Source organism: Bubalus bubalis, chromosome 10 (genome assembly GCF_019923935.1).
Source record: "Bubalus bubalis isolate 160015118507 breed Murrah chromosome 10, NDDB_SH_1, whole genome shotgun sequence".
NCBI lineage: Eukaryota > Metazoa > Chordata > Mammalia > Artiodactyla > Bovidae > Bubalus > Bubalus bubalis.
The window spans coordinates 81046174-81072883 of NC_059166.1; the positions used below are offsets into that span (position 1 = coordinate 81046174).

General features: G+C 43.9%; 2 protein-coding genes across 4 annotated transcripts in view; one reads left to right on the plus strand and one right to left on the minus strand.

Moving 5' to 3' along the window:
- On the minus strand, positions 1–3219 carry RWDD2A (RWD domain containing 2A). 2 transcript variants are annotated; one of them, XM_006080299.4, is made up of 3 exons: positions 3180–3198; positions 1950–2179; positions 1–931 (listed from the first exon to the last, which is right to left on the minus strand). In XM_006080299.4, the coding sequence occupies exons 2-3, from the start codon at positions 2148–2150 to the stop codon at positions 254–256; spliced, it is 879 nt and encodes a 292-aa protein (XP_006080361.3). In that variant the 5' UTR covers positions 2151–2179; positions 3180–3198; the 3' UTR covers positions 1–253. The 2 variants fall into 2 exon arrangements, with proteins under 2 accessions (XP_006080361.3, XP_025150613.3); XM_025294828.3 differs by having other exon boundaries at positions 1950–3219.
- Positions 2703–26710, plus strand: part of PGM3 (phosphoglucomutase 3) — a 27212-nt gene continuing 3204 nt past the window's right edge. The window contains exons 1-10 of one of the 2 annotated variants that reach the window (XM_045161976.1): positions 2703–2836; positions 4973–5178; positions 6543–6727; positions 8087–8154; positions 13095–13228; positions 14580–14775; positions 16181–16338; positions 17635–17718; positions 24567–24665; positions 26104–26217. In XM_045161976.1, coding sequence (XP_045017911.1) covers positions 4975–5178; positions 6543–6727; positions 8087–8154; positions 13095–13228; positions 14580–14775; positions 16181–16338; positions 17635–17718; positions 24567–24665; positions 26104–26217 — 1242 coding nt within the window. In that variant the 5' untranslated portion in view covers positions 2703–2836; positions 4973–4974. Of the gene's footprint in view, positions 2837–3308; positions 3454–4972; positions 5179–6542; positions 6728–8086; positions 8155–13094; positions 13229–14579; positions 14776–16180; positions 16339–17634; positions 17719–24566; positions 24666–26103; positions 26218–26710 lie in introns of those variants that run through there. The other variant, XM_045161975.1, reaches the window with a different exon arrangement.

Here is a 26710-nt window from a genome sequence, read left to right on the forward strand (position 1 = left end):
TTAGACTGACTGGTTTTTATTAGTTTACCATGAAATAGTTTTCAATTAACAAGAACACAGAGGTAACATCGCCATCACACTGTTATAAAGTTAAAAGGCTTATGTGTTTGTTTCAATACCACGGAAAATACTGCAGCTAGGTTTCCCCACCGATGATGCTAACCAGCTACTAGTCCTTTTATTTTGCTCTTATTAATAGAAATATAACTTAGTGAGCTTAAGTTATAGCTTATGTAGGCTTCTTCATAGCTTCCTAGGAGTCAGAACTTTTGCTTTCAATACCAAATAATATCTGGAAAACATGCTCACTTTTGTGTTTTTTGAGAAATTCCAAGAACTGGCCCAGATTCATGTGATAGTCATTCCTCAAGCCATAGTCACCGTGGGCCTCAAGGAGTAATTCTTCAAAAGAATGGAAAAGGCGCAGGTCTTGCCCATCTCCTTCTGTTTCGATACTCTCCGCATGCTTGCAGGAAATGTGCTTCCAGTTGGGGTACCTGATTGTGTGCCAGAATTCCTCACAGTGCTCTTTGAAGCCCTCCACACAGATTATCCCTGGCTTTCCTGTCATGCAAAATCCTGTCACGTCCAACCTTTTCCCGACCTCCAGGATCTTTTTCCGGAGGTCCTGCTGATATATATGGTGACTGTAGATCCACATCCGGAGGAAGGTGTTCTTGACTGGCTTTGCTTGTGTCGATGGTTCGTCCACGAGCTTTCTGTTCAGGAAGTAGGAGGCACTGTTGTCCTGTAACCACTGGATGGCCGCGCACACACAGAGCTCCCCTGGATCAAAAGTCCCGATGTAGGAAGTGAGGCCTTTGTTGAGAAGCAGCTGCTGCTGTCTGTCAAGTTCTGGAGACCGTGCAAACATCTGTAGTGCTACATAGGGGTAGCTGTGAGGCACGGTTACTTGCAAGTCGATTTTCACCTTAAAATGAAAAGCAAATAGATTTAAGTACCGTGAAATCACATAAGCTAGTTTATCAATGGCCACTGCATGATTCTGATCGAGGTATCAACAATAGTTACTGCTTCTGTTACATGTCAGCTGTGTGCCAGACACTGCATAACTTTACAAACACAATTTTACACACACAAACTCCTTCCATTGATGCATTCATCAAACACTGAGCACGTGTCAGGTACCCTATGCTGAAAAAAATATTTCAAGGTATTTCTTCTTCACAAGAAGCTAGACATTAGTTCTGTCCTTCATGAAGTCTAGAGCCTAGTGAAGGGGGCAGACATTAAACAAATCATTACATGCAGCAAGTATTTCATTGCAAAGGTGAGAAGCATGGCCATGGAAGAGTAGAGGGATCCACTGAAATGTGTAACCAGAGGGGCTACACGAGGTCTGGGGAACCAGGGAGTCTCCCATGAAGGAATGATGACCCAAGGCTGAGTCAGTAAATAACAGGGGTTCTCAAATGCCTGGACCACTTGTTACATGGGCGATGCTAACACTGCTGGAGATAAACAGATCAGAAAATGAAGGTCAATTCATTTTCAGAATTTAGATTTTCCACCTGTATTTGCTTTCAGGGTCATGGTGCCACCAAAGAAACAGTCATTCACTCCTTAAAAACAGTGCTGCCAAAAAGACAACATTTAGATCTGGGGAAATCATAACGTATGTACAAGATAGTCCATACTACAGTAGCAGGACTGGTTAAACTGGACAAGTGACAGAATAATGGCACTATAAGACTGCAAGATGTGTTTAATAAAAAAAACCAGGCATATTGGTTTAAACGGTGAGCAGATGTATGTAAAATTCAAGATCTTTATTGGAGACAACTAACATCGCATATTTTCCTTTCAAACAAGTAAAGGAAATATGCATCTGGAATATTCTCTGCTTCTTGGAGAGGAAGCTCAGGCTCCACGTGTTTTCAATAAAATCCGGGAACCTGGCAACAAGGAAAACAACTCAGGGCACCTACCTTGGGCTCCTCGATCTGCAGGGTGATCACAAATTCGATTTTTGGTGGCAACGCCTCCCTTATGCCGTCCAAGTATCTCTTTATGTTCGTCAGGGCATTGACATCTTCAAGTTTTACTTCTCCTTGGTTAGGAAACATAGAAAACAGCATTTCCATCTCCAGCAGCTGAAGCTGAAGGCATTCCTTCATTGAAGCCGACATGCTGACTCGAAATCAACCTGCCAGGAAAACTGGAAAGGCCCAGGGACACTGGGTTTGTCAACGTCGGCGGTATCCAGGGAAATTTCCCGCAGTTCCCTTTCCGTGGTAGCGGCTCTGCAGGAGCGCTATTACGCACCGAGAGCTATGGGCACAATGCCGGACACTTACACTCTTCCGCTTTATTTCCTGACCCCCAGATCTAGCATACACATCTCCCAAAATGTGTCGTTAAAATTCAGATTCTCTTTTCTCCTGCCGCCCCCGGTTCCGATCTGGGTCCAGGTAATCTGGATTTTCAACAAGTGTTCGGAGTTATCCCGTTGCAGATGGCTGGCAAGCACCACCTGCGGACACTGCAAGCTTGAATTCTGGGAAGGGCGAGGGGCCCAGCTTCCAAATCCCACCAAGGTGTGGGGCTTGGGCGGCGGTGTCCGCAGCGACCAGAGAGGCCCTCAGTATCGGCGAGGCAAGGCCTAGGATCCCCGGGCTCCGGGGTCTTCTAGGCCCGCCGCGCTCCACGCCAGCTGCAGCCCCCGCGGCCTCTGAGCCACGGACCCCTGCCCGGTGGGCCTTTCACCTCTCGCAGGAGCCACCCCAGACCGGGACGGCAAATGTGAGTCCCAAAGATTTGGATCCTCTTGGCTTGTGCCCCCAGGGGTTCCGGCTTAATGAGAGGGGTCTTCCAGGTAAATAAAATGACGTTTAATGCCAGCTGGCGGGGAGGGGAGGAGCGGCTCGAGAAAGCGTCCCAGAATAAAACGTTTGGGAGATGAACCTCCAGAGTAGAGAAGGGGGATGCGGGGCGCCGAGTGGCGCTCACTGGGGCTGGGACCACCTTGTTAGAGGCCCCGTTTCGGGGCTAGTACCCTCTTCCCACTCAGGATCACTCGGAACCCCGGCTTCCCAGGAACGTGGGCCTGTCACCCTCTGAGACCCGAATTTGGAGTCAGGGGCTGCGGTTTTTTTTGCCCGTCGCAGGCAAACCTGCGACCCTCAGCTCCAACCCCCGGGCCACGGCGGGGGCCTCACCCTTCCTGGTCATTCAAAGGGAAACAGCCCCAAACCCTCTCGCAACCTCGCAACGCGGATCCGCAGTTCCGCAGGCGCGAGCCGCGCGTGACGGGCGACGAGGCGGGGCGGGGCCAGCAGGCCGTCCCCCGTGCTGATTGGCTGAGGGGCGGGGCAACGAGCCGGAAGCCACGCAGAGCCACGTCTTCGGATTCTCAGCGCCGCAGTCGGTTCCCGGCGCTGCGGCGAGGAAGGTGGTCCGCGCGGTGGGGGTGAGGGGAGTGTCTTAGCGGAGGTGAGCGGGGCCCGAGGCTTGGCGGCGAGAACGGGACGTTGCGGTGGGCGGGCGTTTGGCCACCCGAGAGGCTAGTGGGCCGGCTGGCGGACTGAGCTGCGGGCCGCGAGGGACACGCCTACTCGTCCTCGGGCTGGGGAGCGGGCTGGAGGCTCGGGCCCGAGGGTCGAGCTGGGGGAAGGGGTCTCGTCCATCACCTCAGTGCGGGCCTCAAGGCTGGGTGCCAGGAAGCGTGGGCAGATTCGGGGGCGAGGAGGAAGGGGAACTAACCAGGTGCTGAAGGTTGAATAGAGGGAAGGGGATGGTTCTTAGCTTTTTTGAGTGCTCACAGTTTGGACTTGACAATACTTTCAATAAAAAACCTTTGCATACTCATCAAAAGTAGTTTTAGGACATAAAACTCTTGAAATGACGGAAGCATTTTATCTTGATTTTTTTTTTTTAAAGACTTTTGGACGAAACAGATTTACGCCCTTATGAATAATTATGGTATATTGCCAACTGCTCAGTTTTTAATGAAATGTCTTCTTGCTTGAAAAATAGATTTGATCACTCTGGGTCAAACTAAATTAGCTTCCTAAATGCCAGTTTTTTCCAGCTGAACAAAAACATTTAACTGTTGTTCATTGAAGTAATGAAGGACAATAAAGAAAACAAGGAAGCCTAGTGGGCTACAGGCTGACCTTTGACTTTAAAATTAAATGTAAAAGGAAGATGTTGCTTGTTTCAGAGCTTAATTTAGAAGGGCATCAGGATCCTCCCTTATGAAAATACAAAAATCCACCCCATGGTGTATGTGGAGGTCTGGACAGTCTTGGAGAGGAGGCTTTTCCCCTTTGCTTTTCCTTTGGAAATCAGTCTCTGTAGCCTGGGAGGAATAGCAGAACTTCACAGATTTCCAATATATTTTGCATATGCAGCTTAGATCCACTTGAGAATGTGACTTTAGGCCTCAGTCCATCAGCAGCTCCCCATGTAAAATTGAGGTTGGATAAGCTAGACCCAGAATTAAGTTTTCCCATTTATAAAATGAGATGATCCCTGATCATGTAGGATTTTGTGAATCGTAAATGGTCATATGTGTAGATTTATTTCTAGGTGCTCTTGTTCTATTCCATTGATCTGTCTTTTTTATACCAAGGCCATACTGTTTTGATTACTATAGCTCTGTAGTGTACTTTGAAATCAGGGAGTGTGGTGCCTGTTCTTCTCAAGAGTGCTTTGATTATTCAGCATCTTTTGTTGTGCTGTGGAATCTTCATTTAACTTGGGAGTGGACTGTTTGAAAGTTTGCCTTGTGTCCAGGAATTGCTGGGGACAACCTGATTTCTGTCCTGAAGTGGACAAAACAGGTAATGCTAACCCATGGATCTTTCTACTGTTCTTCCCTCTCAAACGTAGGCTTCTTTGGGGAGGGTCAGAAGGAGGCAGATGTATTAGTTTGGGATGACAGGTTTTGAAGCAAATGGTCCTTGGAAGATTTCTTATTATACCTGAAAAATATTCCTTTATTTTGCAGACATGGATTTAGATGCTGTTACAAAGCAGTCAGTGTTACATGCCAAGCCTGACGGGCTCATTCTTCAATATGGGACTGCTGGATTTCGAACGAAAGCAGAACACCTTGATCATGTCATGTTTCGAATGGGATTATTAGCTATCCTGAGGTCAAAGCAGACAAAATCTACCATAGGAGTCATGGTAACAGCGTCACACAATCCTGAGGTAATGCATTTAGTGCTCCAATAAGATAAGATTTTATTTCCAAGACCAAACCTTAGTTTCTGAGCACTTTGACCCCAATTCAAATTCTAATTCTAGTACTTTGCTTTTTCCTTGTTCTATGCCTTTGTTTTTGAACAAGCACTTTTCTTAACAAGTGGTCATTTAGCTCACAACTCTTTTAACAGTTGTGGAGAGAGTGAAATGAGACAGTCATTTTTTGGATTGTGTCCATGTTGAGAAATAACACAATGTCCTTATAACTTAGTTGTATTGAGACAGCATCAGTAATAAAGTGTTGCCTCTGTTAATGTGGCAGAGATTTGAAGAGATTGGAGGCAAGCTGGGGGAGGGGAGAGGACAAATTTTTGAAAAGACTTAGCACACTTTGAAAATTTTCAAACAGGTTTTCTATAGCTAGGGAATAGTCTCCTGTTCTGAGTGAACAGCTGGACATGTGACTTCAGGGATCCAGAAGTGAACATTGGACTTGATTGATCAGGCCTGATGAGTCTAGGGTTTATGACAATCAAGTTTTTTAAAGTATTCCTCTGCTGCAACTTAATTAACTTATTCTGTACTGGCCTATAACTCACTAAAACATTGTTTAAATAATATGCTTCTGTTCTGTTGCTAGGACACAAGACTTTTGCCTTTGTAGCTAAATCAGCAGGTTAGTGAGGGATTGTAACCTCTTCCTCTCACACCCGCCCCCACCGAAAAACAAGAGGATGTTGCTTATTCAGCTTCTAAACGTAGATTGTTATAAATGTGTTAACTGTTTAAATGTTGAAATCACCACACTTGCTTAATGATTTGTAGGCAGAACCCCACATTTATTGTTAATTCCAGAAGCACTTCTTAAAACAATTTTGAGCTCTTGCCTTCCAGTGTGTTCTTTTGAGTGCAGCCACAGGGAGAAGGGTCTCCAGGGACCCTGGTTCTGCTGCAGTTGTGCCTCATCAGTTAATTGATGGCGAATGCACAGGTGACAGCCTTCTAAAAGGCTAGGGGGGCACAGCAGCTGTTGGGTGTAAGAGTCAGATAGATGAGGTTTTAACATCAGCACCGACACCTCCTAGCCGTATGAACATAAGCAGATTATTTGCTCTGAATCTCAGTTTTCTCAGAGATTGGAGTAACCATAGGAGGATTAGTTAGATGGATGACATGTGTCGTGAGGATTCACTGAGGTGAGGTATGTACAGTACCTGGTCCAGCACCGGCCTTCAGTCATGGTCACCAGTGAGACTGCCCAGCCGTCACTGTCTTTTGTTGGGGGAGAAACAGCTTGGGTTTGCTTCCTCACCTCACCCTCATGACTGCACAGATGACTTATTATTTTTTATTTTTATTTTTTTTTTTAGGAAGACAATGGTGTAAAATTGGTGGATCCTTTGGGTGAAATGTTGGCAGCATCCTGGGAGGAGCATGCTACCTGCTTGGCAAACGCTGAGGAACAACATTTGCCGAGAGTGTTGGTGGACATCAGCGAGAAGGCAGCCGTGGATCTGCACCAAGATGCCTTTGTGGTGATCGGTAGAGATACCAGGTGCCCATCAGAGCCATGGGGAAAGCTGATTTTTGAATGCCACATAAATGGTTGTATCGGTTTTAGCACCCGAGACAAATGGAAAGAGTCAAGTGGAATGGAAACACCCTGACGGGTTCCTCCTGGTCTTTTCAGTAGGACCTAGGAGTGAAGTCACTGCTACAGCTTGGGCTTGGTGTCCGAGCCCCAGCTCTCAGGCTTACTGCACGAGTTGAGCAAGTCACTTAACCTTTTGGAGCCTACCTTTGCTCACCTGTAGTGTTGATGGTGAGCCTGCCTCATGCAGGACTTCCTGAGGATTACATAGGATAATATAGGCAATGCACTTATTTCCTGGCACAAGACAGGCACTTGCCAAATGTCTCCCATCCCTTTATTTCTGTAGGTTTGCGCCTTTCCCCTGTAGAATAAGAACACGTGATTATTACTTAACTATCTTTAGAGATTATAACCTGTGTTATTGTTGGCTCACACATCATTTTCCTCTGCTAGAGTTCGTTGGAAAGTGTTAACCATCTATATTATTTCTACATGTTTGTCACATTTAGCAGCTCTTGCCTTCTTTCACAGAGAAGTGTTACTGTAAAATGTTAGGTTAAAAGTGTACTTTGAAACAGAAGCATTCTCTTTAGCATAAGATCTGGTTCTAGTCAGAGATTTGTTCTCAAGTAAATTTCTACTCAGTCTCCAAATGCCTTACCATTTTGCCCTTACCCATTAAGTGTTTTACCCTTAACATGTTACCACTGATTGTGGATTTGGCTTTATGTTCTGAAGCAGATATCATCTCACGGTAAATCCATCCATATGTGTTTTCCTTTCACCTGTTTACTAGTTTAAATGATATAGAAAATCTTGTTCTATAAAGCAGGTATGTATATTGATCTTTATTTTTAGACAGAAAAATAACTTATTCTGACTTTTTAACATGAAAACTAGATTCTGTATCCTTGGTGGTTTAACACCTAGCCTTGGCTTACACACGCTCTGTGTGTATTTACCATTACTGTTTTCAAGCAGTAAATGTGGTTTTACCGTCAAACTTGAAAAAGTGTTCGAGTGTAGGAGTAATTAGTGTTATAGTTAGATTAGTGTTAAAGTCTATATCTATTTCCTAAATTAATTTAAAAGGCAAAGCTCTTTCCAAGAAACATATTGAGAAAGGCTACTGGAAAATGCTTACACTTTACCCATATATTTCTTTTCATAGTTTTTGGGCTATGCAGGTTTCATTTAGTTTGAATACAGTGGACTTATTATTCTGAAATTTGTAACCCAGAATTTCTGCGTTTGCTTTTAGAACTTGCAGCTCAGTTGGTCTTGGATTAGATGTAATATTTTCGTCCTATTCTTTCCTAGGCCCAGCAGTGAGAGACTTTCACAGTCTGTAATAGATGGCGTGACAGTTTTAGGAGGTCAATTCCATGGTATGTACTTGTTCTGATTTGTAAATTAATCTTTAAAAAAAAAAATCTCAAAGTGAATACATAATTTAATTTAGAAAAGTTTGAAAATAAAGTGAACTTATAGATATAAGCTAATAGCATTTTAAGTTAAAAGTTAAAAAAAAACCTTTTTTTTCTGGTCATGCGTGTTATATTTTACCTGTAGGAGATTATCTGTAGGCAGTGCTGATCTTAAACAACTTCCTTTAGTGAGGTTGAACATACTGATACAAATACCCTTGAAGTTACTTGAAAAACTCATTCTGGGGAGTTCTTATTACTATCAGGCAGGTATTCTCTAATAACTGATCATGTTTGGAGTCAGTGTGACAAATAATGATGAAAAATACCTTTGACAGACTTGTAATCATGATATTTAAGTTTTGACAGATGATCTTTCCTATTTTACCAAGTGAAGAATTAAATGCAACGAAACAGGCTGGAATCCTCTTCTCACACTGGTTGTGCATTTTGAGAATGCAGTGACTCCACTATGCTTGGAGGTGAATTGTCCTAGTGTCAGATCTCTCTCATTTAAAAGTATCTTCTCTTGATCCTCTCAACCTCCTGTGTGTTCCCTCAATTCCCAGTTAACCCGGCCTCTTCCAGACTCACCTGGTTTGCTTCTCTATTTGCTCTTCTGATTATAAGAAGCCTGTTGGCAGTGAATCCCCGTCCTTGCCCCTCCAGGGAAATGGCTGTCCCAACACTCATCTGCTAGGAAGCAGGAATTCACCTGGGGCCTGGGCCTCCCCAGGGACTGTTTGGTTAAGCTGCCGGACCCTGTACCTGCACAAGCGCTTGTCTAGAGAGAGGAGTTGTAGCTTTTATCAGATACTCAGAGGGATCTGTGACCTAAGAATAACTCTCAGAACTTACATTTTAATTTTTGTATTTCAGTTGATCTCTTGGCAGCTATCCACGCTGTGAACTCTCCCTCTTTTTTCCCTACTTCCTTGACTTTGTTGCTCCATGTTGTCCTGTTTGCAGGATCCTCTTCTGTCTCTCCTAATATGGGCTTTGCTCACTTCTTGCTTTCATTCTGCCTCTTTTCTGAATGAGCATCCTTGCTGCCATAGCTCCAGCTGCAAATATTGTTTTATTCATTCATTCATTAGATCATTGGACAGTTTTGACTACCTGCTACATAGAACCCTCCAGGAGTCTGTTTCATGGCATAGCTTAGCCTGTAGTAAGAAACTCATTTTGGATCATGACATGTGTCTAATGTGCTTGTGTGAATAACTGAAACAGAATTTTCAGAGAACAGTGCTTACCATCCTCCATGACATGTGTTCATCTGTTTCATTAAAATAATGGAGAAATGCTGAACGGGTCTCGCTAAGTAGATTCCATGACCTGTTGGCAGGGTTTTTTGTTTTTTTTTTTTAAAATAATTTAAAAAAGAAATTCTTTTCAGCTGCGCTGGGTCTTTGTTGCTGCGTGCGGGCTTTCTCTAGTTGCAGCGAGCGGGGGCTGCTCTCTAGCTGCGACGTGCGGGCTTCTCGCTGCGGCGCCTTCTCCTGTTGCCGAGCATAGGCTCAAGGCCCTCAGGCTTCAGTAGTCGCGGCTCTCGTGCTCAGTTGCCCCGTGGCATGTGGACTCCTCCTTGACCATCCCCTGCGTTGGCAGGTGGGCTCCCAACCACAGACCACCAGGGATGTCCAGCAGGTGGATTTCAAAGCACTGGTCTGAGTCATGTTTCCACGTAGGTGGCTGCCCACCCACCAGGTTCCCCCTGTCCCAAATCGTGTTCTTTCTGCCATCCACAGAATGAATGGTTGACCTTTCCAGCTCTGTCATTCTAACTCTAGAACCATCACTCTTCTAGTGTTTGAACCTAGGAAAATTTGAGAGTGATTTAAAAACAAACAAACATCTTTTGCTCATTGCTCTCTTCCACTTAGTGTATTTCAGGAAATCAAAGGTGGTTGATGTGGCTGCAGCTCAGGGAGACTGGGAGAAGCTACTAGAAGATAGGGTTAGGGAGGTGAGCAGGGGCTGGGTCATTCTAAGCCTTACAGGTCGTGGGGAGAATTGGGATTTACTTTCAGTATAGTTGGAGTCCACTGAAGGAGTTTATGCCAGCGAATGGGATCACATTTTCACTTTAAGCCAGTCCCTCTGGCTGTGGTTTAGAGGAGGGAGTTGGTCATCGGAAAGGAAGAGAAACCAGCTAGGAGACTATGTAGTAGATTCATGCAAGACTTGCTAGTGAGAAAAATGGGAAAAGGTGAAATTAGTAATGAATTTAAAGGATTTTTGTGATTCATGGTGAGGTTAGAGGTGTGAAGAATGGCTGCTCGGTTTCTGGGTTGATCTGTTGAATGGATGGTGATGTTTTTATTGAGTCACTGTCATTTAGTAAATGTTTATTTTGTAATTTTGATTCTGGTCACAAAATCCACTTGTTTCAGCCTTCAGTGTGTGTCTCTGGACTTTTGTTTGTCTCTCCTTATGCACTGCCGCTGAGCTGGTCTGAGCTTTTACCCACTTTTTTTCTTAAAGCTCTTCCACCTTGTCCCATCTAATCCTTATACCAGAGCCAAATATCTGTTACACAGCTGCAGTGCTCAAGAACACAAAGTGACTGTTTGCCTTCCGTCCAGACTCTTGTGCTTGACTTTGAAGACCATTGACAAATTTTGTCACAGTGTATTTATTGGATCCTGGTCCACTTTTGCTGTTTTTCTTGCTTCTTACTCCTAGTCCCTTTCTTGTGTGTTTAGCTATTTTTGACTGGAAGCTGTTTGTTTTCTGGGAGAATTACTGTGGGACATTTTTGAGGTTTACGATGAAGGTGTATTGCCCTGGCAGGGTTTAGTGTTTGCATCTGCTCGGGGTACTACCCGGCTGGTGGGTGATAAGGCTCTTTGATGACAGCGTTCTTCTGGATGCCTGTGGTGATGTGCCTCTGGGCTGGGCGTCCCTGGAGGCCTGTACTCGTGGTGACAGCCCTTCAGGAACGGACTCCCCCTCTGCCCTGTTTGGTGCCAAGTCAGCTTTCTGGGGAGTAGGCCCTGGGGGCTTACTCACTTCTGACTCTGTCTTGCCCTGAGGAATTGTTGTTTAGTTGCCAAGTTGTGTCCAACTCTTTTGCAACCCCGTAGACTGTAGGCCACCAGGCTCCTCTGTCCTTTGGGTCTTCCAGGCAATGATACTGGAGTGGGCTGCCATTTCCTCCTCCAGTGGATCTTCCCAACCCAGGGATCGAACCTGCGTCTCCCTCATTGTAGGCAGACGCTTTACCGTCTGAGCTACCATTTGTATATAGTAGTGTGTATATGTTAATCCCAACCTCTTACTTTATCCCTCCCCTCCATGTTTCCCCTTTGGTACAATAAGATTGTTTTTGAAGTCAGAGAGTCTATTTCTGTTTTCTAAATAAGTTCATTTGTTTCATTTTTTGAAAATTAGATTCCACATATGAGTGACATCATATGATACTTGACTTTGGCTTACTCCTAGTATGATAATCTCTAGGGCCATCCACGTTGCTGTAAATGGCGTCATTCAGCCTTCTCTATGGCTGAGTGATAACCCATTGTGATACGTACTGCACCTTCTTTAGGCATTCCTCTGTCAGTGGACTTCTAGTTTGCTTCGTGTCTTGGCTGTTGTGAATATTGTAAATAGCGCTGCAGTGAACCTTGGGGTGTGTAATGTGAATCCTGCTTTGAAGAAGAGGCCTTTGGGGCTTCAGGCACTTGAAAGCCTGTTCCGCCGGGTTGCACGTCTTAGATCAGCATGGACCTTCTACACAGAGAACCTTTGCTCAACTCCTAGTTTAGAGAAGTGCCCTCAGAGCAAAACGGGCTTCTCTTATCTTGCATCCTGGAATTCTCTCTTACTTAACTCTGGCCTAATTGGCACTGCAGTTCTTTTTGAAAGAGATAAAAGTCTTTTATCTTTCATTTTCGGTTGTTTTTAAAAGGAAGGTTCATCTGAATTACATAGTTTATAATGTTATGAAAATAGAACTCAGTTATTACTTTTGTACATTGCCAGCGATCTATACCAAATGACTGGTTCAGCTGTCAGTAGTAGTTCGTATTTCTTTTAGAACTGAGTATGTGTCCAGCGTGTGCCTCTTCCACCACCAAACAGTTCATTCTGACTCCATCCACCTGGCAGCCACATCCCACGCATGCAGGGCTCAGTGCCTTAAACCTTGCCCCTCCCCGCCTTCAGATGCTGCCACCTGGGCTCCTGACCACCCTCTCCTTGGGCCGATTAATTTGTTTAGATAGACACATAGAACTCAGGGAAGCATTTTACTTTCTAGAGTACCAGTTTATTATAAGGAGTGTAACCCAGGAACGGCCAGATGGTAGAGATGTACGTGGGGAGAGGCGTGGAGCATCAGTGCTCCCTGGGCACCCCAGTCTCCACTGGCTCCCCATCCTGGAACCCCATCCTTCAGGGTTTTTATGGAGGTCTCCTTACATAGGCATGGCTGCTTAGATCTTTGGTGTTTGAACTCAATCTCTTGTCTCTCCTTTCTTCCCTCCCTGGAGTTTGGGAGGAGGTTGGAGGGGGGCAGGGAGGACTAGAAGTTTCAGTTCTTTAATCCTGTGGTTGGTTCCCGGGCAACCAGCTGCCACCCCTAAGGTTTCTAAGGACCTTCTGAAAGTTACCTCATTAGCATAACAAAAGATGCTTTCTGTGGAGGCTCTGCCAGAAATGGAGACAGATCAAATGAATGATTCTTAGTATAAATCACAGTATCATAGCATGACCTGTAGTTTTAATGACTTCAGTGGATGTTTATGCATATTTTGGGGTGGTTTAAAACTTAGCGTTTCTTGTATTTTCTGAGATGTCTTTTTTTAAAGAGGATTTATGACCCTGGAATTGACACAGTATGAGTCTTCAGCTTTGTTAAGAACTCTGTGAAATGACTTTTTGTGTTTCTGTGACAGATTATGGCTTGCTGACGACGCCCCAGCTGCACTACATGGTCTTCTGTCGAAACAGCAAAGGCCAGTATGGAAAGGCAACCGTCGAGGGTTACTACCAGAAACTGTCCTCGGCCTTTGTGGAACTCACCAAACAGGTCAGAATCTCTCCAATGTGGTTAGAGTTTGAGCAGTTGCTTAAAAGAACATCAGTTGAACAGTTTATTTAAATATTTGTCACTTTTTTCCCCCCAAATTTGGCCTGTCTCCTTTTTCTTTCCAGGGCTCTGCAAGGTCTGGCCCTTGTACCCAGCTAACTCTGTGTTGCCATTTACTTGGCAAGGCACATAGTATGTTCTTGTTACCGACCAGGATTCTTGGCCTCCTTAATCAGTAGAAATTGGTAAGAGGCCAGACAAATTCAGGCAGGGCTTTGTTGGGGCCTGTGCTGCAGCAGAAGGGAGCAAAACCCACAGATTCGCTTGCTTGCTGAGGCGAGGCCAAGGTGGTTCCTTACACTGGAGGGAAGAGGCGTGTCCAGGGTTCTGGCGAGAGGAGGGCTTAGGTGGTTTGTCCACCCCTTAGCTGGTGTTGCGTGCAGGGGGCATGCACAGTACCTTGCTTTTGCTCCCAGCTCTTCAAAAGTAGCAGTTGGGTTTTTTTGGATGGTTTTCGTATCTTGTCCATAATTTGCCCCAACTGCATGCATGCAGTTATTTTCAGTCCCTCTTCTCTTTGTATTTTGTTGCTGGAGGAGACTTTGTCCAGGTGCAAGCGCTGCAGCAAAGGCTCTCAAGTGCCAGCCTGTCTCGTTTTGAGCTCACCGGGGGAGAAGCGTGATGAACTTGCAGTTTTCACAAGTGTTCATGCAGATGAATTTGCTCTTAGAGTTACTGTAGGGTCTGTTGGCGTCATACTGGAAGCATCTATTGTTAAGAAAATCTGTCTTCAAGGTGTATTAGCTTCCTAAACCTGAACAAAGATTTGAGGGGTATAATTCACTTGATCAGCCAATATTGAGCATGTGTTATTGTCAGGAATTGTTGACCAAAACCAAGTCCTTGCTCTCATAGAACTTACGTTTTGGGGTGAGGGTGGTGGGTAGGAGAGGAGACTGCCAGGAAAAACCCACTTGCCCGGTGGTGCCATACCCTATGAAGAGCATGACAGATATTATTGCTGCTCATTCATCTGTATACTCGTGCCCACATTTGAATGACTGCTATGGAATACAGACTAATAAGGGACCCTGCTAAATTATAATAAAGCTTCATTTCTGTAATTTATTTGGTCTGTAAAACTTTTCCAATATCTGTGACCAAAAAATGGTGTTTTAAAATCTTACTTGGGTGTTGTACAGTTTTCATATGAACATGTGTACCCTTCTGTTTCCTGGCTTAAAATAGACATGTTAACTGAAATAATGGAAGCTGTTTACATATGCATACCTGTGCTTTATGCTTCACTTGGGTATCTTGAAATTGTTCTTCCATTTCTTTTCCTTTTCAGGCCTTCTGCAGTGGAGATGACCACAGAACACTTAAGGTTGACTGTGCAAACGGCATAGGGGCCCTGAAGCTGGCAGAAATGAAGCACTACTTCTCCCAGGGGCTGTCAGTTCAGCTGTTCAACGATGGGACCAAAGGGAAACTCAATCATTTATGTGGGGCCGACTTTGTGAAAAGTCATCAGAAACCTCCACAGGGTATGCAAAAAATGTGTTTTTAGAGCTCTGTCTGAAACCAGTCACTCAAACAGAGGTGGCAAAGAGAGAGTCGTGCAGCTGTCCTGGCCCAGCTGCTGTTAGACATCTGGGCCTCGTCCGCTTGCCGTTGCCACGTGATGACACGCAGAACACGGCTGCTCTCGGCCCTGAGAGTCTTGTGACTCTTCACAGGGGGCAGGAAATCTGGTGGAAAAAGCAAAATCACTACGTGGGATTTTAGAGCAGTGATTCTTAAGCTTTAGCAGACATAAGAATCACCTGGAAGGCTGGTGAGCACGTAGATTTCCTGGGCTCTACCCCAGGGGGTCAGATTCTGTAGGTCTCGGGTGGATTTGTCCATTTTCTGCTGTCCATCTGTTGTGGTAAAGAAACAGTCATGGTGTCTAAAATTTGATGTGACCATTGCTCAGGTTTCAGTAAACTATGCAAATTACACAAGACATTAATCTCACTGGTTGTAATATTTTGCTCTGAAATACCAATGTTTCTTGTTACTGATATAAACAAATGAAAATCACTTTTTTCAGGATTAAAGTATATACCGTATCTGCTGATGATTATTTTTTATATAAGGATGGGCATTGTATGTAGTACAAGGGAAATTGAATTCAGTTTAATACCTATAGCTTTCAAAGCACTATGTGGGAATCTGTGTTGCCAAACCACTGGCTTGTAGAAGGGAATTTTATTTTAGTATCTTGTAGGGTTTCAGCTTAGGTAGATTTTGAGTGCTCTTTTTTCACTTAGCTGTGAAAGAATTTACTGTGTAAAAATACTAGTAAACCTGTTTACTATTTAAAGGTTAAGATACTGGTTTTATTTGGAAGGGTGTTTATGTTTTATTTCCATTTAAGTGAATTCTCTTCCCTTGATTTTGAAACAGTTATCTCCATTCATGTTCAAAAATAAAATTTGCTTATGTAGAGCTTCAGACAAGAGGAATGATCAGGATTTTCCTCATTGACAAAATACTCCAGTTACTTATATTTGATTATACCCTCTGCTTGGTCACTAGGGATAGAAATGGTTCTTTATCTGTAGGTGCAAAGACAGTTTTTCCTTTTAACTGGGCTTCAGTTCACAAATTGGGAGAAACTTTGTTCAGCTGAAATTTGATTTTTTTAAATCTTAAGGACAGGCTCACTCTTTACCTAGCACATGTTTAATACTGCTGAAGTCCTGGAAGGGTAATTTTAAACACCTCTTGAAAAGTCATAGTGGACATGCTTCTGTATAACACAGAGGGTCACTTATAATCAATACTTAACGGAAAAAAAAAATTTCCCTCTGTAACTAGTGTGAGAGAAAAACCTAAAACTTTTTACATTAAATTTTATCCCCCTTTCTTAGACTGAAATGTGTTTTGATTTATTCTCGGTGCTAGGAATTGAAATGAGGGCCAATGAAAGATGCTGCTCCTTCGATGGAGATGCAGACAGGATCGTTTACTACTACCATGATGCAGACGGTCAGTTTCATCTCATAGATGGAGACAAGATAGCCACCCTCATTAGCAGTTTCCTCAAAGAGCTCCTGTTGGAGGTATGGTGCTGGGGCTGACCACCCTTTCAAACAAGACTCACTAGGGAAATTGTTCCGTATCAGGCAGTTGCTTGAACGTCTCAGAGGCATGATTCGTGGGGAGTTCCTCACATCTGTGGCCAGAAAATACAAAAAGAAATGGTCATTCCTGTCATTTCAGCATTAGGGCTCTGGTTTTGGAACCCAGAGGGAGTAGTCTTTTCTTTTGGCAGAGAGCTTCATGATTTGGAGCTTTACAAAGTTCTGGTTTCTTCATAGCTGGCTTTTTTCTTTTTTGGCCCAACTGTGGGGCATGTGGTTATCTTAGCTCCCCAACCAGGGATTGAACCCACACCCTCTGCAGTGGAATCGTGAAGTCTTAACCACTGGACCACCAGGAAAGTCAGTAACTGACATTTTAATGAGGGGTCCACGAACATCATTCTCCAGAGCCTTGAGTTTATATAAAAAGTCTCCTCTGAGGGATTTATTTACTATGATTATGATAACCTTAGTGACGTGAGGTTTATTATATTATGCTCATTTGGAAATATCAGATTACCTTTAAGTATAAAATGTAATGATAATTATCATAATATGGAAAAGGTATACTTTAAGAATTCAGTGTGTATTTTTATTAAAAACTGAAGAGATCAAGAAACAACAGGTTTCTCTAAAAAGGATTCTTTAGCAACCGAGATGTCCTTCATAAGTGAATAAACTTTGGTTCATCCAGACAAAGGAGTATTATTCAACAGTAAAAAAAAAAAAAAGCTATCAAGCCCTGAAAAGACATGGAGGAAATGTGAATGCATATTTCTAAGGGAAATAAGTCAAACTGAAAGGGCTGTGTATATCACTATGGGTCCAACTATAGGATATTGTGCAAAAAAAAAAAAAAACCGAAAACACAAAAACTATGGTGACAGTTAAAAGATCAGTGGTTTCAAGGGGGTGGGGAGAAATGAATGCTGAAGGATAAACAGATGGAGCACAGAGGATGTTTTAGGGCTCAAAATACTCGACATACTATAAGCACGGAAACGTGTTCTTACACATTTGTCCAAACCTGCAGAATATATAGCACTAGGAATGAATCCTAATGTAATCCTTGCAGAATTGCTTTAAATAATACTCAAAAAAGTACTGAGGTTTTTCCTGGCATACATATAAATTTTCCGTCAGTTGTTTATTGCATAAAACTAAGTGATGGCCCAACTGGCCAATAATTTTTTCATCCTTTAGAACTCTGTTTATAGGTTTGCTTTCGTAGTCTTTGCCTTTGATGGCAAGGTAATTGTCCTTGTTTTTGTCTAGATTGGAGATGGTTTGAGTCTCGGTGTTGTACAAACTGCATATGCCAATGGAAGTTCAACACGGTACCTGGAAGAAGTGATGAAGGTATTGAACACTTTCCAATTTTTGGTAGCTTCTTCATCATAACCTAAAGTGAGGTATTTCTGTGAGGAAAATAATGCCCTCATAAAAATGAATAGATTGAAATGCATGGAACTGAGCTGTTGTTTACCTAAGGGTAGAAAGTGAAAGTGTTAGTCGCTCAGTCGTGTCTGACTCTCTGCAACTCCGTGGGCAGTGGCCTGCCAGGCTCCTCTGTCCATAGGATTCTTCACGCAAGAACACTGGAGTGAGTTGCCATTCCCTTCTGCAGGGCATCTTCCTGACCCAGGGATTGAACCCAGGTCTCCTGCATTGCAGGCAGATTCTTTACTGTCTGAACCACTAGAGAAACTGAACTTAAAGGTAACTAGAAATCAAACAAAATTAAAGAAAAAATTAAATTGTCCCTAATGCAGAAAGCGAAAGAGACTTTCCTTCCTCCCTTTTCCTAGAGTGTTTCTTTTAGCAAACTTAAGTTTTCTGTCCTTTTGTAATGTCAGTCTTTTGAAAGGCAAAATAGGCCAGTTTTAGTTAAGGTTTTTCTATAAGGGCCTAGAGTACCTCTTTGAAACATAAACATCAAGGAAGGTAGCATCCCAACACTTAGCCTCCTGAGAGTTTGACCACCTTACCACTTAGAGCTGGGCACCCATCTGTTTGACAGAGAGATGTGAGAAATTGTATCATTCCTTTGGAGAAGGGCAATTAGCCAAGCCCAGTGGCCACAGCTTTCGGACAGACCCTCATAGCTCAGATGGTAAAAGAATCTGCCTGCAATGCAGCAAACCCAGGTTCGATTCCTGGGACGGAAAGATCCCCTGGAGAAGGAAATGGCAACCCATTCTGGTATTCTTGCCCAGAAAATTCCATGGACAGAGGAACCTGGTGGGCTACAGTCCATGGGATCTCAAAGAGCTGGACACAACTGAGTGACTAATATGCACACACACGCATGACAAAACCTACTGCAGAGTCTTCCTGAGAAGGTGACCTGTTCGGTAGATAGACTGCCATGGGGTTTTGTAGGGGGAGAGACTGGGCTCAACTCCTGATACAACAAGGAAAAGTGGAGATTTTATAGCCAAGGAATAGGATATGGGGGCAGGGAGCGGGTTGGTGAATGGAAAATTGCCAAGAGGAACCTCAGGGAGGGTTCTGGCTAAACCAACCTAACAGGACTTCTGTTGACGGCAGGCCTGGGTGGTCAGATGGTACGGGGTAGGGACTTTGGGCTGATATGGAGGGTAGGGGATTCCAGCTAAAGTGATTGAGCGAAAGATTCTTTGTAAAACTGGGTCTTTGGAGACATGGCCAAGGACAGGACCTGTTCAGGCTCAAAAGAGCCTGACTCTCATGTGGTTGAGGAGAGCTCTTGGTCACGAGTTATCTTGAGGTGAGTAAAAGGGTGGGATTGCTTTCTGTCTTTGCAGTCTCTTTCCAGGGGTCCCCGACCTTCAGGATCTAGTGCCGCGATCTGAGATGGAGTGGCTGTGATGTCAGGAATAGAATGTGCACAATAAGTGTAATGCACTTGAACCATCCCGAAACCATTTCCCGCCCCCAGGTCTGTGGAGAAATCGTCTTCCACAAAACTGGCCCCTGGTACTGGAAAGGTTGGGGGCCGCTGTCTTAGAGATTGCCTGTGATGTGCATCACAGTCTGGCTTATTGGTTATTCAGTAACAGAACTTGTCTTACTCTTCTGTGGAGATGTTTTGTGGGTTGGTAGGAGATTTTGTTTCTAATCATTTCCCCAGCATCCACCAGGTGACTCTCCCTTGTACATCCCACCTGCTTTAAGAATCAGAGGCTGCAGGACCCAAATTGGGTCTGCAGAAAGTAATTCTTTCTCTCCCTGGCTAGTGTTATATTTTCCAACGTGAGTGTTATTCCTTGTCAAATTCCTGCATTTCACTAGTCTTTGTGGCCATCCCATTCTTTTTAAAGCAGGAATGGCAGAGTCAGGTTCCTTTCGGATCTGGATAGAAGTGGATGAGTCCAGCCGTGGGGCACACACTTGGAGGTGTGGCCAGGCCAGCTGCGGTCACCTTTGGTCAGAGTCTTCAGGAGAAGCTGAAAATCTGAATTTTTGTGTGAATTTCTTACCTCTGAAGTCTTGGCAGCTGATTCAGCATTTAAAAGAAATGGTTAGGCCACATGAAACATGTCTGGAGGTGACTAGCTGGTGCCCTGACTTAAATATATGGTTATGGTAAATATATGCCTTAAATATATGGTTACAGTAAGCCCACTCAAGGGACTCCATCTGGGGCCCACTTGCCTGCCTTTCACAGAGAATCTTGGTGTTTGGGTTATTCTGTATTTTCTTAATTTGTGTCTCAAAAATGGCTTTTATAGTAAGATGCCCTGTTGAGGAAACTGAACATTGATAACTTCCTTCTCAACACATTCTCTTGTAGATTCAATATTTTCAGCCCCAGCCATTCCTGAGGTCTCCTAAACCCAGTCAAATGCCAGGCCCGTCTGAGCTTGCTCTTTTGCAGTTTTGCTGCTGTCTTTCCTTAACCATTCTCTTGCAGATCCATCCGAGACTTGCTGCCCACTGTTAGTACTCCAGTCACTGATTTCTTACTAGGAGTAGCCATAGAAACCACCTAACCTAAGCCAGAGCTTAGCAAATAGTGGCCTCTGGGCCACATGGAACCTGCCAGCTGTTTCTAGTTTCATGGGAATACAGCCATGCTTTTGTTTTCATATGGCCCTGTGACTGCTTTCTCACTACAGAGACAGAATCAGGCAGTAGTGATGGAGACACGTGGCTTACAAAGCCTGAAATATTAGTTATCTCTTTATAGTAAAAGCTGGAAGACCCTGATTTTAAGCCATTCTCCACACTAAACAGCTTTCTGAAACGATCAGATCAGGTCACTCCTCCAGTTGGAATCTTTCATTATAAGCGGCCCCTCAGCTCTCTCACGCTGCTTTACCCTGGCATGTGTACTTCTGCTATGCAGTCACTCCCCGACAGGGACACTTAGGCTTTGTATTTTCATTGCTTAATCTCACTAGACTAAGTTCCAGGAGCTTTGTTCCCTAGTATAGTAGGTGGTGGTGGTTCAGTTGCTAAGCCATGTCCGACTCTCTGCCACCCTGTGGACTGTAGCTCACCAGGCTTTCCTGTCCTTCACCATCTCCCAGAGTTTGCTTAAACTCATGTCCATTGACGTGATACCATCCAACTGTTTCTTCCTCTGTCGCCCCCTTCTCCTCCTGCCCTCAATCTTTCCCAGCATCAGGGTCTTTTCCAGTGAGCCAACTCTTCTCATCAAGGGGCCAAAGTATTGGACCTTCAGTTTCCGCATCAGTCCCTTCAATGAATATTCAGAGTTGATTTCCTTTAAGATTGACTGGTTTGATCTCCTTGCTGTCCACGGGACTCTCAAGAGTCTTCTCTAGCACCACAGTTCGAAAGCATCAGTTCTTTGGTGTTCAGCCTTCTTTATGGTCCAACTCTCACATCTGTATGTAACTACTGGAAGAACCATAGCTTTGACTACACAGACTTTTTCTCAGCAAAGTGATGTCTCTGCTTTGGAATACGCTGTCTAGGTTTTTCATAGCTTTTCTTCTAAGGAGAGAATATCTATTAATTTCATGGCTGCAGTCACCCTCTGCAGTGATTTTGGAGCCCAAGAAAAGAAAATCTGTCAGTGTTTCCATTTTTCCCCCATCTGTTTGTCATGGAGTGATGAAATTGCATGCCATGGTCTTTTTTTTCCCCAAACTTTTTATTGAAGGATAATAGCTTTACAGATTTTTGCTGTTTTCTGTCAAACCTCCACCCTGAATCAGCCATAGGTATACATATATCCCCTCCTTTTGAACCTCCCTCCCATCTCTCTCCCCATCCCACCCTGCTAGGTTGATACAGAGCCCCTGTTTGAGTTTCCTGAGCCATACAGCAAATTCTCGTTGGCTATCTACTTTACATATGGTAATGTAAGTTTCCATGTTACTCTTTCCATACGTCTCACCCTCTCCTCCCCTCTCCCTGTGCCCGTAAGTCTCTTCTCTCTGTCTGTTTCTCCACTGCTGTCCTGTAAGCAGATTCTTCAGGACCATTTTTCTAGATTCCATATGTATGCATTAGAATACAATATTTATCTTTCTCTTTCTGACTGACTTCACTTTGTATAATAGGTTCTACGTTCATCCACCTCATTAGAAGTGACTCAAAGGTGTTCCTTTTTATGGCTGGATAATATTCCATTGTGTGTATGTACCACGACTTCTTTATCCATTCATCCGTTGATGGACATCTAGGTTGCTTCCATGTCCTAACTATTGTAAACAGTGCTGCAATGAATAATGGGATACATGTGTCCTTTTCAATTTTGGTTTCCTCAGGGTATAGGCAGAGGTTTATAACAACAATAAAAAATGTGAGGGGGAAAAAAAAAAAGCTCAAAAGCTTAATTAGATTTCATCGTGCCAATAAAATGGACAACAGAGGTGAGGGGTGGCGGGGAAGGAAAGACAAAATCCAAAAGAAACGACAGAACAAGTCAAAGCATAAGAATACTAAATGTTTTTCTTGAGTCACTGCTGTCCTTTCCTTTGCTGGGAGTCACAGCCCACCCCACCTCCCTAGGATGCCCTCCAGCACGATGCTGACCTCTGGAGCTTCTGTGGGGCAGCTCAGATTCTCATCTGGTCCTACTCCTCTGTGTTCTTGCCTCCAGTGTCCACAGCCATCAGAACTAGTGCTTTTTCTTATGTGGGAGCTCTCAATGTCCTTTTATATATTCCATGGACACGGAGTCTACCTTGTTGATCGTTTGGATTTAATCAGCAGCTTGTACAGCTGGTGGGAAGGTTTAGGGTCTTCTTCCTTAGACACACTGCCCCTGGGTTTCAATTGTGGTTTTATTTCCACCTCTGCATGTTTGGGTCGTCCACTGGGATTTGCTTCTGAGGCTGCCCTGGAGGACTTGGGTTTGCCCCATGAGGGCCAGGTGTGTGTGGAGGTGGTACAGCTGCTTGGGTCACAGGGGTTCTGGCAACACCAGGTACTCAGGAGAGTTGGCAGCTAGGGTAGCAGGAAATACAGTGCTCTAGAAGGGTATGGCAACCAGTATTGACCAATATGCTCCAATATTGCCTGGAGAACCCCCCTCCCTGACAGAGAAGCTTGGCATAGCACAGTCTACAGGGTCGCAAAGGATTGGGCACAACTGAAGCAACCCTGCGCCCATAGACACAAAAGATTTATTTTGCCTGTGGCACTGTCCCAGTGTGAGTTGAGTGTGAAGGTGGTGCAACTGCCTGGCTGGCAGGGACCCTGGTGGTGCAAAATGTGCAGGGACATGGACTGCCTCCACTGCAGGAGTTACGGCCCTCTCAGTCTTTTTTCGAGCCTCTTGTAGCTGGCGATCAGAAGGCCTCTTTGGCCAGTCTTTCTCCGTAGCTCTGCCTGTTCAGGCACTTAAGAGGGCTCTCTTGCCTGGGGTCCTTCTCTGTTGTTGGGCAAGTCAGGCACATAGAGGGGGGGGCCCCCCTGGCTGGGGTCCTACTCTGTAGTTCAGTGCATCAGGCATTTGACGGGCCAGCCTCTCTCTCGTTCAGCTGCTGATGCTGACACGTAGGGGTAGAGAGGCCACGGTGACGGCTCCACCCCCACGCATGACTCAGCAGTATCGCCTTGCTTCCATGGCTGCCTGGCTTTCCTCCACAGGCATTTCCCACCACAGTCTCCTCCCTCACATCCCCTCGATCCATCTCTCTGCAGTCCACAGCAGCGCTTGCCCTGAGATTGCTCCACAATCCCTAAACTCCAGCTGCCAGCCATTGCGCCTTCCAGGGGACCTGGGTCCCTGTCCGGGGTATGTACGGCTTTGGCAAGGACTGTCTCATTCTCGTTCCATTTAGGCTGTGACACATCAGCTCTTTCACTCTCAGCCTTAAATGTTTCTCCTCTGACTCAGACAGTTGCCCCACTGTGAGGATCAGACCCCTGTTTCAGTTCCCCCATCTGCCAAGGGCAGGTCCAGTCTTACTAACACTCCTGTTTTTCCCCCTAGTTCCTTCGTCCTACTGAGTTTTGCATGGTTCTGTATATTCTTTTCCAGTGGTCAGGTACTCCTGTCTGCTCTCATCTGGTGTTCTGCATGCACTTCTGTGTCTGAAGGTGTATTCCTGATGTATCTGTGGAGAGATGTACTCTACGTCCACTTACTCCTCTGCCATCTTGTTCTCTCCCATGATCTTTTTTGAATGTTGAGTTTTAAGCCAGCTTTTTCACTCTCCTCTTTCACCCTCATCAAGAGGCTCTTTAGTTTCTCTCTGCTTTCTGCCATTAGAATGGTATCATCTGTGTATCTGAGGTTGTTGATACTTCTCCCTGCAGTCTTGATTCCAGCTTGTGATTCTTCCAGCCCAGCATTTCGCTGGATACATACTCTGCATATAAATTATATAAGCAGGGGGACAATATACAGCCTTGACGTACTCCTAATTTTGAACCAGTCTGTTGTTCCACATCTGGTTCAGTTTTTTCTTGACCTGCATACAGGTTTATCAGGAGGCAGGTAACATGGTCTGATATTCCCATCTTTTTAAGAATTTTCTGCAGTTTATTGTGATCTACACAGAATTTTCCAAATTTGCTGGTATATTGAGTGCAGCACCTTAACAGTATCATCTTTTAGGATTTTAAATGGTTCAGCTGGAATTCCATTACCTCCACTAGCTCTGTTCCTATATTTCCTAAGGTCAACTTGACTTCACACTCCAGGATGTCTGGGTCAAGGTGAGTGACCACACCATCGAGGTTGGAAGTGCACAGTGAATATCTGCTGATTAACTGCTGTTTTATAAATATGTGTGTTTCAGGTACCTGTCTACTGTACTAAAACTGGTGTTAAACATTTGCACCACAAAGCTCAAGAGTTTGACATTGGTGTTTATTTTGAAGCAAATGGGCACGGCACAGTAAGTTCTCATAAATAATGACTTGCCTTTAGCGTGCACTTTTTTTTTTTTAAAAGATGGAATTCTGTACCTAGTTAGTAATAGGTAATATTCCACTTTGTTGAAATGATTGGGATGGTGATAGAAATGATTTAGCTGATATTTTATGTTCTGTGAAACCGTGGCTCTCTTTTAGATTGTAATGATCTTCCTTCGAATGTGAAGAGATAATACTAATTTGTTCCTATAGTATATGTTTCTTTGAAAATAAGTGGGTCTTAATTCCCCTGCAACTGGCAATTTATACATCATTTAAAATTTTTCTTCAAAAGTGTTAGGTTGAGGACTAACTTATAAGCAATTAGAAATGAGTTTAATTTGCAATAGGCATATAAAATTTTTTATGACTCTTAGAGGGAGAATCAAAGTTTGAGATATAATTTGCATATCCTGATACTCACCATTTTAACATATATTAATAAGTCTGTAGTATGTTCATAAGGTTCAGAAATTTTCTTTCTTATGTTTTTTAATAACTAGCCTCATTTCATAAATGGATTTGCGATGGTTAACAGAAAATGTTATCTAGGTCAGATAATTCTCATTAATTCAAAATTAGTTTGAATAGGCCATGACTATAAGAGGAAAAATAGTAAGTTACTAGAAAATGTAATTGAGATATAACTTCAGTGATCTTATGCAGGGTTGGTAAATGCTTTTGAACTAGTAAATATTTTAGTTTTCACAGGCCATAAGGTTTGTTGCATCTGCTCAGATCTCTAGTGAAGAGTGTAAATGAAGGGGAGTGGCCATGGTTCCAGAAAACAAGTGACCAGTGCAGCTTAAGTTACCAACAAACTTTGTGTTTCATCGAGTGACCGAACGTGCTGTGCTGCTCCTTTTCGGTATTGGGCCTCTGAAGGCATTAAAGTCACGTGTGGGCAAGCAATTCAAAGTGGCGGGAATCCCGAGCAGCATGATGTGTATTATATTAAATGTCCATGGCACTGTTTGCCATAGTGTAATATGTATGACGAACCTCTTTTCTACTTTTACTTAGCTTATGTTGTTAAAAATTAAGAAAACTGTACTAATGGCAATGAATTATATTCTTCAAAGTAGAATGGATACAGGTCAGGCTTAAGGAAGCTGGTTGCCCAGAACTGGTTTAGCTGGCTGACAGCAACATCATACACCCACCATGTGCATTCATTCACCTTTGCTAGGGTGATTATTTTCTTGGTAACCTTCACATTTTGGTAACCAATTTTATAATCCTATAATACATTCTGAGTTCTGATTTGATCTTAATTTCATATATTCTACAGCTGCCATTTTTATCCCCTTGGTTTCTTCAGATTCACTCAGAGTTTCAAAAGTAGTTTAGTTGGGATGATGGTACTTTAGGACTGGGGCATGGTTAGTGTTTGGTGATTTTTTTGGCATGCTTTTATTGTAGGTACTGTTTAGTAAAGCTGCTGAAACAAAGATAAAACAACTAGCAAAAGAATCAGAAGATGAGAAAAGGAAAGCTGCCAAGATGCTTGAAAATATAATTGACTTGTTTAACCAGGTGAGAACTGTGGGGGGATGGTGGACTCTTGGTTGTGCTGTGCTTAGTCGCTCGGTTGTCTCTGACTCTTTGTGACCTCGTGGACTGTAGCCCGTCAGGCTCCTGTCCATGGGGATTCTCCAGGCAAAGAGTACTAGAGTGGCTTGCCATGCCCTCCTCCGGGACTCTTGGTTAGTTACACAGTCAGAAGGTAGACAGGGTCATGTACTGCATCAGACACTGAAGTGGAGAAGGTGTGGCAGCTTCCTTGCAGCTGTGCAGATTTATACTGAAATGCAGTGGCAGAACATTCATGTGCTTCAGATTTTCAAGTAATGATTAGTTTACAGCTGAGGTCAACAGATTCAGCTATGAAGTATATCTGTGAGGCTAAATATATACACATACATATATATATGTTTTGAAACCAACCTTGTCAAGGGAATTCAGAAAAAATAATCTCTGATGAAGCACATCTGTGGGTCAGATGATTGGGACTGGAGTGGAGACTATG